The sequence below is a fragment of the Saccopteryx leptura genome, chromosome 7 (genome assembly GCF_036850995.1).
Source record: "Saccopteryx leptura isolate mSacLep1 chromosome 7, mSacLep1_pri_phased_curated, whole genome shotgun sequence".
NCBI classification, from domain to species: domain Eukaryota; kingdom Metazoa; phylum Chordata; class Mammalia; order Chiroptera; family Emballonuridae; genus Saccopteryx; species Saccopteryx leptura.
In genome coordinates this window covers 118,808,133-118,822,986 of record NC_089509.1, presented here as the reverse complement: position 1 = coordinate 118,822,986, position 14,854 = coordinate 118,808,133, and the positions used below count along the sequence as shown (strand labels likewise).

General features: G+C 57.1%; 2 protein-coding genes across 5 annotated transcripts in view; both read right to left on the bottom strand.

The window, feature by feature from the left end:
• SCLY (selenocysteine lyase) overlaps positions 1-1,458 on the bottom strand; it is a 31,086-nt gene extending 29,628 nt beyond the window's left edge. For 2 of the 3 annotated variants that reach the window (XM_066345557.1, XM_066345558.1), the window contains exon 1: positions 1,290-1,458. In XM_066345557.1, the coding sequence (XP_066201654.1) occupies positions 1,290-1,378 (89 nt within the window). In that variant the 5' untranslated portion in view covers positions 1,379-1,458. The remainder of the gene's footprint in view (positions 1-1,289) is intronic. The other variant, XM_066345561.1, reaches the window with a different exon arrangement.
• A 5,846-nt stretch (positions 1,459-7,304) lies between these two features.
• The window catches only part of UBE2F (ubiquitin conjugating enzyme E2 F (putative)), a 48,581-nt gene continuing 41,031 nt past the window's right edge, over positions 7,305-14,854 (bottom strand). For both annotated transcript variants that reach the window (XM_066345369.1, XM_066345368.1), the window contains exons 8-10: positions 12,502-12,534; positions 11,348-11,410; positions 7,305-8,828 (exon numbers count right to left, since the gene is read on the bottom strand). In XM_066345369.1, the coding sequence (XP_066201466.1) occupies positions 8,778-8,828; positions 11,348-11,410; positions 12,502-12,534 (147 nt within the window). In that variant the 3' untranslated portion in view covers positions 7,305-8,777. The remainder of the gene's footprint in view (positions 8,829-11,347; positions 11,411-12,501; positions 12,535-14,854) is intronic.

Genomic DNA, 14,854 nt, shown 5'->3' with positions numbered 1-14,854 from the left:
TACTGTGTGTGACTCAGAGCTGCAAGTGCCCCAGCTCTGCGCTCACTTCCCCAAGCTTCTCCAGCGACTACTGTCCGCGGAGCGACGCAGCCCCTCAGCCTGCTGCCTGTCTGCTGTGTGGCTTGACTTTCAGAGACACGCTTTGTAAGTTACTCTGCTCCATTACCTGCTACTTCCTTAAAGTGCTATAATGACAGGTGGACAAGCTACACTTGACCGTTTTCATCACCAAAAGGCATCCCGAGTCTCCTCACTACTCGGTCTCCCTAGGGAGACCCTAGGTCCCTAGGTGTCCTAGGGGACACCTTCTCAGCTCCCCTTTGCTCTGTCCCCAACAGAGTAGAATGCTTCCTGGTCTGATTTAGACCCGCACCCAGATTTTAAAGGCGCGCACGCGCACACGTACACACACACACCCTCATATTCAGGTAAAGAGGATCGCCAAAAAGGAGTATTTAACACATTCCTGATTGGAGAGCAAAGACGCACAAACAAGAAAATGCCTTACATCCCCCCACTGGCCGCTATTCTCCCCCAAGGGGAGGCCTGGGGACGGCCTTTCTCAGGCCCGTGGCCTGAGAGGCACCGTTCTTAGTCCCTCCTTCCCCCACATCACCGGCACCCGCGAGTCCAGCGAGTTCTGCCTCAGCGGATTCACTTCTCCCGCCTCTGCCCACCTCCTAGGTTACGATCAAGAGACCCAACCGCTGTCCCTGCTTCCTCCCCGGCCCCACCGTCAGCCCATTCCCACGCTCTGCAAAGCAGCCAGAATTCCCTTAAAATACAGTGAAATTACATCACCCCCCTACTCAATCCTCCGGGATCCCCCTCACCCTTGGAATACACCCCCTCAGTGCTTCCTGGGCTGGAGGCTCCGCAGCCGCGCGCGCGCCCCGCGCGCCCCCGGCCCCCGGGTCCAGCAGACTGGCTGGTGCGCTCGGGGCCTCTGCAGCTGCTGTTCCCTCTTCCCGCGCGCGCAGACCCAGCACGCGTCCAGCCTCGGTGCGTCTGCCTCCTGGGCTTCGCTCAGGTTTCAGCGCCAGGTGCCCGCTCCGGGAGCCCTGCCCAGCCACGCTTCGCACCCGGCCTTGCTCCAGCTCGCGTCTGACCTGGGGCTCCCCGCGGCCAGCGCCGCAGCCCCGCGCGGGGCGCCTCCCCGCGGGGACCAGCTGCCGTCCCCTTCCGACCTCCCCGGCGGGACCCGCCAACCCTTCGCCCCGCGGCGCCTGGAGGGCTTCCCGTAGGAGGAGGCCGGCGGCTCCCCTCGCCTTCCCCCTCTCAGCGCGCACCTCTCCGGCGGGCTCTTCTCCTCGCGGCCTCCGGAAAGACTCGCCACGCGCTTTCGCCCGTGCCTGCTCGGTGTCGCAGTCGCCTCCATCCGGTGCGGCCTCAGCCTGGCCCCAACTCACCAGCCCGGGCGCTGTTGCTACCGGCCAGCCGGTTACGCCCTGAGCGCTGTCCCGGAGGTTCGCGGGGAAGGGGGAGAAGGCGGGGCCGCGAGGCCCAGGGCGCGTCCGGATTGGCTGAGTTGCGCACTCCGGACCAATCCCCGAGCTTCAGCGGGCCAGCCTCCGGGCTAGGACAGGGATGGATGCTGATTGGCTGCATGCGGTCAGGTGACGGTGCTGGGGCGGGGCGCCGCGAGCGTCCCCGGAGGCGTGGCGCAGCAGCGAGCGCTGGCAGGAACCCCGGTGGGGCGCAGTCTCTGCGGTCGCGGGGTGGGCGCATCTCTCCGGGTTCTCGCCCTCCGGGGCCCTTCGCGGGTCCGCTAGCAGCAGCGAGGAGGCAGTGCCCGAGGCCGTGGGGCGGGGCGTGGACGGAGTGGGGGCGGCGGGGGCGACACGCGGGTTCGCCTGCGCCCGCCCCGCTGGTCTGGGCATCCCGGCGCGTCCTGTGTCTGCGTCCCCGTGTCCGGGGTCTCCTGAAACCTGCGCCCAGGTCCCCACCTAGAGGGTCCAGGGCAGGGGTGACTTTGCGTGGAATTAGGACTCGTCCCCTGCGAATGGATTCGAGGGCTCTGGGGGTAGAGGCTGGAGGCCACGTGGGTCAAGGCAAGAGCAGCACCGAGCCGTGGGCGCGGGGACGGTGGGTTCACGATCAGCTGAGGATGCAACAGGCACGGGGAGAACGGAGTGTGGGCGCCGGGGGAAAGTGGCCCCTGAGAGCGCCTTCGTGTGGGCGGGAGGAACCCGGGACAGGGGAAGAGTGTGGGCTTGGGTCTCGGGTGTGTTGTCGGTGAGACATGCGTGGATTCGGCCAACCATCACAAAAGCCGATTGGGAAAGAAAGTGCTAAGAGAGGGCAAAGGTCCGGATCCTTGAACTCTCAGGAAGCCACGGGCAGGCCACCCCTTGCGAAATCACTGTTGCTTAAGTATTGATTGAGCCCCCAGGGTGTGCCAGGCACTGTTCACGCACTTTCATGCATTCAGACTAATCTCGGTGACCTCCTTATCAGAGAGGCACTGTTATACCCATTTTTCATGTGAGGAAATGAAGGTACATAAAAGCATCATGCCCAAGGTAAGGTCACATAGGGCCAAGCTTTTGAATTCAGAAATGTGGATTTTAATTGGCTTTTCACGCACTTGCTTAATCTTATCTTCATTGGGGTCCGAAAGTTGTCTTTTTCCAGCCCTGTAAGTCTCCACGTTTCTAGATCCTTTATTTCCTTTCATTCTTGCTTGCACACTGAGCTCATTTCTTGCCAAATGCATCCACTAGTGAAGGACAAGTCAAAATCTGAGTAGATGCGCGGGCGCCGAGGGACAGTTAGAAGAGGACGAGAATTAACGAATGTTCAAGTACAGAGAGAGGACTATGAAATGCAACCAAGAGGACATGAGAAGTGTCTGGCTGTAGTATTAATGCTTAGGAGGCACTGATGAGTTTAACAAGAAGTAGTGCAGTGGGAGGGGGGTGTGTGTGGGACGAATGGGATGTGGGAGAGTGGAGAATGCAGTCCACTCTTTAGCAGGTTGGGAAAGGAAGGAGCTGCCTGGGCTTGCAGGGAAGGAGGGGTGAACAGCAGAGCACAGATTATGCTCAGGGCAAAGAAACCACTCTGATGTTACTGAGGTGGATACATGTCATTACACATCTGTGCATTCTTGAATTCTCACGAAAAGCCATATAATATGTCACACCTAGACTGAACCCCAACATAAACTGGAGACTTAGGGTGATAATGAGTGGAGGTTCATCAGTTGTAACAAATGTTACTTACATTGGCGGGATGTCCTCGGTAGTGAGGGAGGGCATGCCTCTAAGGGGACAGGGTATTCTTTCTGCTAAATTTTGCTATGAACCTCAAACCACTCTAAAAAAGTCTTAAAAAAGTAGGGGCCCTGGCCAGCTGGTTTAGTGGTAGAGTGTCGGCCTGGCTTGTGGAAGTCCCAGGTTTGATTCCCAGCCAGAGCACACAGGAGAAGGACCATCTGCTTCTTCACCCTTCCTTCTCTTATCTCTCTCTTCTCCTCTACAGCCATGGCTCATTTGGAGCAAGTTGGCCCTGGGCACTGAGGATGGCTCCATAGCCTGGCTTCAGGTGCTAAAATAGCTTGGTTGCCTAGTAATAGAGCAATGGCCGCAGGTAAGCAGAGCATGGGCCCATAGTGGGCTTATCAGTTGGATCCCAGTTGGGGCATATGTGGGAGTCTGCCTCTGCCTCCCCGCTTCTCACTTAAGGGGAAAAAAAATCAGTAGGCGCTGGCCAAGTTGCCCAGTGGATAGAGCTTCGTTCCCGTGTGGTGTGTTGAGTGTGTGGGTTCCATCCCCAGTCAGGGCACATACCAATGAATGCACAACTAAGTGGAACAACTAGTTGATGCTGTTCTCCCTTTCAAATCAATGGAAAAGTAAAAAAAAAAAATCAATAGGTGTTCAGAATAGAATAAGCATAGTTGATTAATGAATTAGCTAAATGCTCGAGCATAGGAATTCTCATAGCTCAGAAATGAGATGAAAAAGGCAGAAGAAACATCCATCTACTATAGCCATTCTCAACTGGATTTCTTTGTCCTTCCCTCCAGGGGACATTTGGCTGTGTCTGGTGGCAGTTTTGGTTGTCATAACTGGGGGATGGGGTGGGGTGGGGGGTGCACCTGGGGTCTGGTGGTAGAGGCCATCCATGAATGCTACTCGGCAACCTACAATGCACAGGACAGCCCCCAGGGCGCAGTATGTGGCCCACAGTGTCTAGAGTGGTGGTGTGGTTCCACATTTCCGCTTGGTTTCACAGTCCTTCTGAGGACTTTGTCAAAACTTATTTTAGTGCTGGGCTGCTGGTATGACTCAGCTTTTGTATGTGCAAGAAGAGTATTTTGCGTTCACTTCTGGTATTTCCACTATAGAATCCATGGCTGGGAGTTTATTACGGTTATAGTTCTACCCTGTTGCCGTTTTATTTAGCTTTGTTCATTCTGAAAGTGCTGGGTGTTATTTCTTCTTCTGCAGTATTTCCCCCCCCCCGCCCCCTACAGGCCCGTAGGTTTACTCAAGCAAAGGCAATGTCAGACTAGGCGTCTGTCAGCTGAGGGAAGGTGGTGGCTCGCCTGTGTGGGGGCAGGTGTCCTCAGCTCTGGCGTGGGCCGCCCAGCGTGCAGCCTCTGGGGGAAAGGACCCGCCAGAGCACACCGCCAGCTGCATCACTCCACATTAAACAGTCCCACTGTAACAACCGAGTTGGTGATGCAGGACGGCGAAGATGAGGCAGGGGTCCACCTGAGCGGGCAGACCACACCCTCGGTGCCCGCAGAAGCCGGGAAAGGTGAGGATGCCTGTGAGATAGGCGGCACCGTGAACCGAGTCCCGAGAGGGGAGCTGGGTGTCTTGGGAGAGTGCACTTTATCCCAAGACTTGAAAACGCTACTTCGCGACCAGGGGCTGGCAGGGTGGCCGGGCTGTCACCGCGGACTCTGCTGGCACAAGGGGGCTTGTTCTGGAGGCAGTGGAGGAGGTGGTGTGGGCAGTGGTGGTGTCGGGAACCCCTCGGGCAGCAAGGACGGGTTGGAGTCTCATCCGCGTGTGGCCGGTCTCCCTCCGGCTGCTGCTCTTTGCGCATGGACGGTTTCCGTCCCGTGCCGTCGTTCGGGCTGGCAAGCACACCGCGTGGGCAGCGGGCACTGCGCTCCGCTGGCTCCTGCGCCGTCAGGTTGCCCGAGGAAACGGCGTTTCTTCTCCCGGCTCTGACCTGAGGCTGAGGCTCCTCAGCGCTGCTCCCGGCTTAGGACTGCCCGCCTCCTCCTGCTCAGCAGGATGGTCGACATGGTAGACAGTGCTATGGAGGACGGAGTCGATATCTTTACAAAGAAAAGTTTGCTAAGACCAGTGACTGGCTTGGAGACAGAAACACCCTCCCCGCACCGAGCACCATGCATGGCCGGGAGTGATCAGCTGTGAGGAAGGGCACAGCGGGCTGACACCGAGGTGGGGGACCCAGCGCCGGCAGTCTCGGGAGACACGGGAGTTCTGCCGGGCCAGAGAGCTCAGCAGGCCGCAGAACAGGCACACCCGTCTGGAAGTGAACCAAGGGCTGGAGGGAGGGTCAAGGAGTTAGACCCCACCCCCCATTCCCGTTGCTGTGTCTACTGGTTCCCGGGGCCCTTCTCCGCCTGCTGTGGGTGGGGCCTTCCCGGGCCCTCCTGCTGTCCCTGCAGCTCTGGGCCAAGCTGAGCTTTATCCCCATAGGGTTTGCCACCAGCTCAAGAGTGAAGTTACTGGAAGAACTCTGCCTCGGTGAATCTGGCAATAAAAGTGAGCCCTGAGCTGTACTTCTAAAGAGGTTATAATTCAGTTCTTTTTTACTGATACCAGGTCCCCAAATGCCTCCATCACTGGGCTTTTTGAAGAAATGTTTTTTTTTTTCCAAATCAGTAACTCAATTTTGATAGCTCATGGAAACACGGGTCAAGAGTAGCAACTTCCATGGGCAACACGTACCACTGAACCATATCCCCTCCAAGCCTTGGGGCCTGAGGCTGGGCTCTAGAGGGGCGAGTGTGCTGGGTTTTCTCGCTTCCCAAGTTCTTCAGTGAAGAAGGAAGACTGTATTAGCACTAGACTAGACTACTTCATGAAGAACAATGAACTTGTAGCAGACCTGGCTTTCCAAGATGAAACATTTTTAAGGGGACAGGAAAGGGAAAGCCATCCTGAGTAGACCACCTGGCAGGGAGTGGTGTGGGGTTAGACTGCAGGAAATCCCGCTTGGTTTGATCATGCAAATCAGCAACCAGTCTGATGTCACAGCAGTTCTTTAAAGGGTGGGGCAAGGGGGAAACAGAGTGACCCCAGGAACAGTGAAGACATACCACACCTCGGCGACCACTGCGGCCTGGAATTTGCTCTTAGGGATCATTTTGCTGCATAAGCTCCAGGGCCCAGTAGAAGGGATGTTCAATCTGATTCTGTGCCCTGAGAACAAGACCCACTGGCTCTGCGGCAGGTGGCCCTGGGGCTCTGCCAAGGCCATGTCACGGGGAGGGACCGGGACGTAGCTCAGGGAACCGGATAAGGTGCACATGTAAACTGACAATGCTATGGGAGGTGTTCTAGACTGTGCCTCAGTGTCCTAGTCGGGACCAGCTCTGGTTTCTCTGTGAACATCTGTGCTGTGGCACACAGCCCGCTTGCTGAAGCTGGAGCACACACGGGCACAGCCTTCAGGGCTCTCGGTGCTTGGACAGGTGACGCAGGGCCTGTCTTAAGGTTAACCAGGACCGAATGCTGCTCTGCAGCACTCCGTTTGGTGACGACGCAGAGGACGAAGAGCTGGGCTGCAGGAAGGAGGGTCGCAGCCCAGAGGCCGGTGTGCACATAAGCACTGCCTGCCTCCTTAGGCTCGGAGCCAGGTCACTCACATGTGACACGTGTGGGGGAGGTAAGGGGACGTGTGAGCCTCTACCGAGAGGCTACCCTGTTAGTTCCCTTCTCAGTGTGCTCGAAACACCCAGCTGCCATCAAGTCCCAAGTAGTAGACCCATGGGCCCAACTGAAGTCAGAGCTGCCCCAAGCTTCATGCCCCCGGGATGGCCCAGCCCTGGCTGCTCCAGGCTGGCCGGAGGATCGGGACCCCCACCAGCAGTTCTGAAACGAACTAGCACTGGGTTGGTGGGGCAGGCGGACAGGAACCTGCACTGTCCATCGGTCGAGTGGGGAGGAGACCCCAAGAAGCCACAAGGCCTGTAAGTCAGGGTCCCACAGCCGCTGCCAGGTGCCACGGGCCCCACCAGAAACTCATGGCGGTGGGCCAAGGTGGGTTTGCTAACAAAATGGTATTCCCTGGAAAGAAAGGGTCGGTCCAGATCTGGGGAAATGTCATTTTTTAATAACTTGATCCCTGATATTTTTGTCAAGTATTTTGAGATTGGAATCAACAGGTATCACCCTTTCAGTCTGGTCCAGAGGGCCCTCTTTCTTCCACCTGCACCAGCAGCCGACCTGACAACCCGTGAGGACGCAGGCAGGGCCCCGTGTATCAGAGGTGGCCCACAAGCTAGGGGCCACCCCCAAGTCTAATGGGCGTAATTTCTGGTCACCAACAGGAAACAAGGCTGACATTCTTACCCTGCTGACTTCCAGGACACTGAGCTCTTAGATTGTCTTGTAAGTTAAGAAAAGCATGCCAGCCTCAGTAGATGGCAGACCGGGAGCCCAGAGGTAAGGCGGCTGCCAGCAAACCGGAGTATCAGGCAGACAGCAGATGAAACCATACCGACGTTCACTTGCACGGGATGTCGGGGGTCTCCACGTGCTGACTGAAGAGCACAGCCGACTGAGCACGGCTGCCCGGTGCTGCGATCCCTGCCCTCCCGGGACCCAGGCCACAGCCGACTGAGCACGGCTGCACGGTGCTGCGATCCCTGCCCTCCCGGGACCCAGGCCACAGCTGACTGAGGCCACAGTGCAGTCTCATACGCAGCCCCACCCCCACCCCCACCCCCACCCCCACCCTCTGGGCCCCAGGTGACAAAGGGCTCCCTGCCTTTTGCTTTTTCAAATGGTCCAGATCTAGCTTCAAAAGGCTCTAAAACATTTTTGCCCATCTGGACCTCAAAGAAAGAGCTGGTTTTTAAAAGCCAAATTCTCACTGCATTTGGACAGAATGAATAATGTGTCTTTCATATTTTCTTTGTATTTCTCGTCAACAGTTGCTTAACCTAACATCTTTCTGTCTGCTCTATACAATGAAAATACAAACTAAAGGAGAATAGGAAAAAATAATTAAAGCATTAAACTGTACAAATTACAAATCTGTTCCAAAATATACTTACATTAAATAAAATACGCATTTCAGTAAGAGATCTACAGTGAAAGACTGCCTTCTGGGAAGCTGACGACACGGAGGCGGGCCACCGCTTGTGGGAGGAGCTAGAGGCTGCGCATCCAATCACAGTGTGCAGCGGCTCCACGCCCACCTGCCAGCTCCACCAGCCGCGGTTAGCATCCCTGCGGGGAGGTGATTTGGGGCAAGGGAAGAAGCAAGCTCTCCTTTGATTCTGAGTTCATTACAAAGTCTCGAGAATCTCCTCGGCCTATACAGTACAGTTTCAAAACAGTAAACAGTTACGGTAAGCAGACAACGCTTTAAAGCCCAAACATTTCCTTGTTGTATTTATGTGGAAGTCTCCGTCTACAATGGGCAGTCGTGATGAGGTCCCTTCGCAGGCCAGGTCACAGGACCCCGCAGGGCCCGAGGGGCAGCGGGGCGGACTGCGGTGGAGGCCCCGGGGGCGGGAGACGGCCCTCTAGCACAATCCGCCCGCCGTCCCCCTCCTATCATCTGGCGTACCGCTTAATGTAGTCCTCCACTTTATTCCGGAAGTCCTCCTGTGGGGGGCAGGGATGGGGGAGAAGAAGAGCGAGTTAGTGAGAGTGAGTGACACTTTCGGGACAAGCCGGGGCCACCGGAGCCAAGGACCCACTGAGAGCTCTGCTGATGGCCTCCCGTCCAGTAGCCAAGGTGGCAAGGTGACCAGAGACCTGGGTGCCCACTGTGTGCACAACACGGTGCCAGGGCACTGGGGGACACAAACAGTAGCTCAGAGCAGAAGGGACCACCCCAAGATCTGTTCTGTAGATTGGGACAGCAAGGCCCACGGATATAGTCAAGGCCAGGATGCCAGCAATGGTCGACCGGACTGCACACAGAGGCTCCCAGAGCGTCCGGCCCACAAGGATGGGCTGGGGAAGCCCTGACTGACCTCTAGCAGAAACTCTACCAGGGTCACTTCACAGCCGACAGTCCTGCCAGCTCCCAAGGAGCCACAGCCAAAGCTCATGGGCGGTGAAGGCCGCAAGGCACTCTCCCCGCCCCGCCAGCCCTGCCCAAGCCCAAAGGTGCTCAGCCTTAGTGCCCTCTGCTTCATCACCTGGACCAGCACAAAGCTGGGTCCTGCACCCAGAAGGCCCTGCGTGCTCAGGCCTCCACTGTCTCCCATTTCCCCCTCCCCGATGCGAAAACGGGGCCCTGGATCCAGACTGCCTGAGTCCAAATTCTGTGCTCTGGCCCTTCCCAGTGGGTCTCTTAGCAGCAAATCAGGGCTAACAGAAGACCCTCCGTCCTGGAGTTGTCAGAACACTTCGTAAAGAGTGTGGGACCCTGCCTGGCATGTGGGGGGCCACGCAGGGGGGCTGCTATGGGCACGTCACCACTGTCCTGCTCTCATCATGTGGCCTCTGTGCTCTTTCCTGAACACCCTGTGCACACTTCCACCTCAGGGCCTTTGCACTGGCTGTCGTCAGTCCTGGTTCACATCAGATATCTAGTCACATCTCATGAGGCCTCCCCTGAGCACCCACATAAAGTAGCAACACCCATCACCCCAACCCCACCTCCCATGTGGCTCGCTTACATCTGCTGTGCCTCCTCCCACTGAAATGCACACTCCACGGGGTCAGGGGCTGTCTGACCACTCATCTCTCCTGTGTGTTGAGCACCCATCAGACACTTAAATGCCACCACAAACCTGGGATGAACAATGACTATATAACAAACTGAGCGAAAAATTCTGTAACCGTGATCACGACTCAGCATGAGGACACAGGTGGGTCTGGGGTACGTCTAAGAATTCGCGTGGAGGCATTACCATGTGGCCAATTTTAGGACCATCTTACTGGGGATAAGAGCTCATTAACTGCAAACCTGCCCATAATTTCTTGCAAAGACTAGGAAGAAACCTTCCAAGAAAAACATGACAATTTGTACAAGCTCCTTCCATGGCTAAGCACTCCCTGTTTTGATCACTTTCTTTCCTTGACAAGAGTTAGTCCACAAGGGCTGCCGACAGTCACACTGAGTGGGGTCCCGGGCAACAGCAGAGACAGCATGGTCACAATGTGAACGAGGCCTCCTAAGGTGGCTCGGCCCAGGAGCAGCCCATGGGGGCTGGTGAGCAGTGGACAAACCGAGGCTTTGCCAGGTGGCCACCAGTCAGGGCGGCTCAGAGGTGGGGCAGAGGCTAAGGGTGCTGCCAGGGGCCAGAGCTGTGTCACACCATGGGTGTCTGTCCTGAAGACCCGTGCTGCCCCCAGCCTCCACCACAGGACGCCGGCGGGGCAGATGGCCGCCTCCGCCTGATCAGAAGCACCCACTGACCCTCCAGTCCCACTGCACAACCCACTGTGCCTGTCACATGGTCTCCCAGTCTGTGCAGGACGCATGCTCAGGCACTCCGAGCGAATCAGCATGGCCCCATGTGGGGCTGACCAATCTGACAGCCTTGTCCCAGTCCCCCAGGGCTGGTGCCCAGACCCGGGTGCAGGTCCCAGGCTGCGTTCACGAACTTTGTGAGGACGTGTGTACAGAGTGTCTGTGGCTGGGAGAGAAAGCTGTGGGGACAGCCAGTGCCCACCAGGGAGAGCGTGTTGCACAAGTGCACAGAGCAGCTTACAGGATGCCAGGCGGTTCTGAGGACGAGGGAGGGACACTGTGGGCACTGAAGAGGACCTGGAGACTGGGAGTGACGGCCACGACCCCAGGAGATGGGCCCAAACCTAATGGCAGTGCACGGTCAGAGCCCGTGGTAAGGTGTGGACGGGCACGGGGCTCTGGGGGCCCGGGGGACGGAGGGCGTCACTTCTATACTGTCCCTTCTGCATTCTGATGCTGTGGACAAGAGAAAGGAACACTGCACTAGACCCTACCAGGCACGCACTTCTAATAAATCACTGCGTCTGGCCTCGGGTCGAACTCTCACTGGAATCACTCGCGTTTGTTAAGACACGTCTCTTACAGCTGCTCTCCAGTCCAATCCTGGAGTCTACCATCCTCAGAGCCTCATCTAACCGAGACGGCACTCAGTTCTTCACCAAACACACGAGCCCAGGACCTTCCTGTGGGGGCTTACCTTGTCCCGCAAATGATGCTCCGCAGCCTCAATGTTCAGTGGGTCATCGAAATTCAGAAGGTCCTTGGAGAGAGAGACACTCAATGTAAACAAGGAAGAAAGTCTATTTTCCTGCTGTGGTAAGTCCTCAGTTTATGAACCAGGCAACTGACATCTACCCAGCACACTGCCAACGGAAGACCGAGAGCTGAGACGCCCCACTGGGAAGCCCTTCTCACGCCAGAGGACTGGACCTGGACTTTTCTCAGTGGTGACTGATGGCTGTCCGAAAGAAGTGGGGGTCCCATTTACATGCCATTGTCCCGAGTTTGATGGAAATGGCAGAAAGGGCAGTCACATTAATTTCTAGTGCTGCTGGTACTTAGAGAACGAAAAACCATTTATTATGAGCTTTCCGAATTCAAGTTCCATTATTCTTTTTCCTTAAAAGCTAATTTTCCACCCAACCTGTGGTGGTGCAGTGGGTAAAGCATCGACCTGGAACGCTGAGCTCACCAGAAAACCCTGGTCTTGCCTGGTCTAGGCTCAGACGGGAAGCAACCAGGAGTTGATGCTTCATGCTCCCCTCCCTCCACCCCTTTCTAAAATGAATAAAATCTTAAAAAAAATAAAACAATTTTTTCCTCCTTTATTTGTGATGAACAACTTTGCCTTTGGAAGTCCGTGGTTTCTACTCTGACCTTAACTGGCTTTTCCCTTTCTGTTAACTTGCCTTCACAGCATCGCTTACGGTGAGGGTGATGTCCAGACCCGACAGGACGCAGAGCACGGCCATGAGGCGGGTGGCCCCGGGCCTCGGGGAGCAGCAGCCCCCTTCTACCTTTAAGGGCCCTGGGATGGCTACTCCCTTCTTCCCCCCAAAACCCCAGGGGTTTCAGATCGGAGGCCGTGTCTAATCTTTACACTGCAAGTTCCTCCTCTTAAATCCACGCAGTAAGATCTGTTCTTATAATGAGTCGCGGCTTTCCCAGGCCATAGACGGACCACTGTAGAGACAAGCACATCTCTCCTCAGGAGAGGTGATAAACTTGGGGACTGCGTTCCTGACGTGAACATGACTGTGGTATGACAAATCCTCCGTGTTATCCTTTGTGATGTCTAAGACCAGCAGGCAAGAAACCAGAGAAGCCTGGGGTTTGGGCCAGTATACTCACGGTAAACAAAGAGTTCAGTCCCCAGACAACATCCTGGAACGAAGAAGAAAGAAGACAAGTTTCAGGCTCCTGTGCACTGTCTGGTCGTCCACGACAGGAGATGTGAACCGGGCCACATCATAACCCATCCGCTCAGCAGGCTGTTTCCCCAGGACAGAAAATAATGGAGTAACGGTCCAAAGACTCGGAGAAACTCGGATGAGCAGCCAGGGGCAGCGAAGGTGACGTCAGAGACAGCAGCTGCCCTCTGCTGGGACCCAGGCCCATGAGCCTGGTCCTGGGTGGTGACAGAGCCCGTGGGCAGGATCAGCCAGGACCCACGACCTTACTCCCCTAACCGCTCACCTGTCACACCACAGGGAGCCCAGACTTCTGAACAGTCACCTGTACAATGAACTCTGTTGTCTGGTTATCTGTTGCCTCCTGGGATCGTAGATAAGCTAATCACCACCAACCCACCGAGTCTTAACAATTCTGCTCTAACAGTTACTTCGAACAGCAGGGAGACTAACATCTTTAAAATTCAAAGACCAGAAATTTTCTCCCTGGGCTAACCGGGACGGGGGTCTCCCTGGGCTGACTGGGATGGGGGGTCTCCCTGGGCTGACTGGGACGGGGGGGGGGGTCTCCCTGGGCTGACTGGGATGGGGGGTCTCCCTGGGCTGACTGGGACGGGGGGGGGGTCTCCCTGGGCTGACCGGGACGGGGGGGTTCTCCCTGGGCTGACCGGGACGGGCGGGGGGTTCTCCCTGGGCTGACCGGGACGGGGGGGGGTTCTCCCTGGGCTGACCGGGACGGGCGGGGGGTTCTCCCTGGGCTGACTGGGACGGGGGTCTCCCTGGGCTGACTGGGATGGGGCGTCTCCTTGGGCTGACCGGGATGGGGGGGGTTCTCCCTGGGCTGACCGGGATGGGGGTCTTTCTGTGCTGACCGGGATGAGGTCCCCTTAGGCCGACCAGGATGGGTAGCTCAGTCTCTGTCGACCCCCCACTGGAGCAGCCCGAGGGCTGTTGCTCATCTCCGCTCACTCAGTGCTCCTGGCAGGCAACTGTAACTGCCCCTATCTGCTGTCTTTCGTCCCCCGCACACCCTCCGTCCATCTGTCCTTCTGCTGGGAGCCAGGCCTGGGGCCGGAGCTGAGGGTGAGCACCAGCTCTCGGTCTGGCAGCAGGGTCAGACAGACAGAGGGGACCTGGGCACTGCCAGGGGGAGGGATGGCAAGAAGGGTGGCCTGCACAGAAACTGGGTTCCCAGAGGGCAGCACATGTACGGGCGTGCTGAGAGGACAGGCCAGGCTGCCTGTGGAACAGAGACCACACCTTGTGGGGAGCCACGGTCACGCTGCATGAAGCCTGCCGTGTCTGACTCCCTCCCTGAGCTCACCCCCCACGTGTGTACTTGGAGATGCCCAGAGTCTGACAGTCCTCTCTAGGAGCATTTCTGTGACCTGCCACAGCTGACTCAGCGCACCCGGCACAGACCGAGACCATAATGGTTTCAGTGGGGCGACTTTTATCACCCTACACGACTGAGCCACAGGGCCCGTGTGGGAGACACACGTGCCATGTACCGGCCAGTCTCACAGTGTCACAACTGGGGCAGTCTGACACCCACGACCCTTTCATACATCCACCTGCTGAGACTGTCGGCCCCAGAGGAGGAAGACAGTCCCCAGGGAAGATGTCCTGGCCCAGATGACCAGGCCTTCGTGCTGAGTCTGGCACTGGGCCAAGTGCAGGCTGGGAACACAGCTGCCCTGAACCCAGCCCGGGCAGGCACTCCTCTGGGCGGTGTCGACCTGACACGAGGCAGGGCAAAGGTGACGGTCGTCTAGAACTGTTTCATTAGTCAGAAATGACGGCAACGGTCAGGGACCCGCCCACTGTAAGCAAACACTGGCCAGAAGCTGACCCCTCATCAAGAGCAAGTGTGCTCTGGGTGCTACTGCAGAACAGCCTGGAGGGAAGGCACGGGGGCGGCCTGGCAGGTACCCACCCAGTAACTCAAGCTTCTGCTGTAGAAGCAAGTGGGGCCGCTGACCCAGTCCCTGCAGCCTCCCTCCCAGCAGGGGCCCTCCCGGGGGCTGTCCTGCTGTCCATTGCCCTCCTGTCCACTGCCTTCCTGTGACTCAGAAGGGACACAAGAGGTCACACCTACCCTTTCTTTTCCTCCCTCTCACCCCCTCCTGGCCACTCTCCTCACCTTTAAGGGTGAGATAATACAAGACCAGGGAGTGGTGTGGGGGGGACACAAAGACTAGAAACTGTCAATCATGGGAAGACGGGAAAGGCACAGGCAAAGTGGATGAGCTGACACTCCCCACCGGAGAACTGGGCAGGAAACTGAGCAGGGA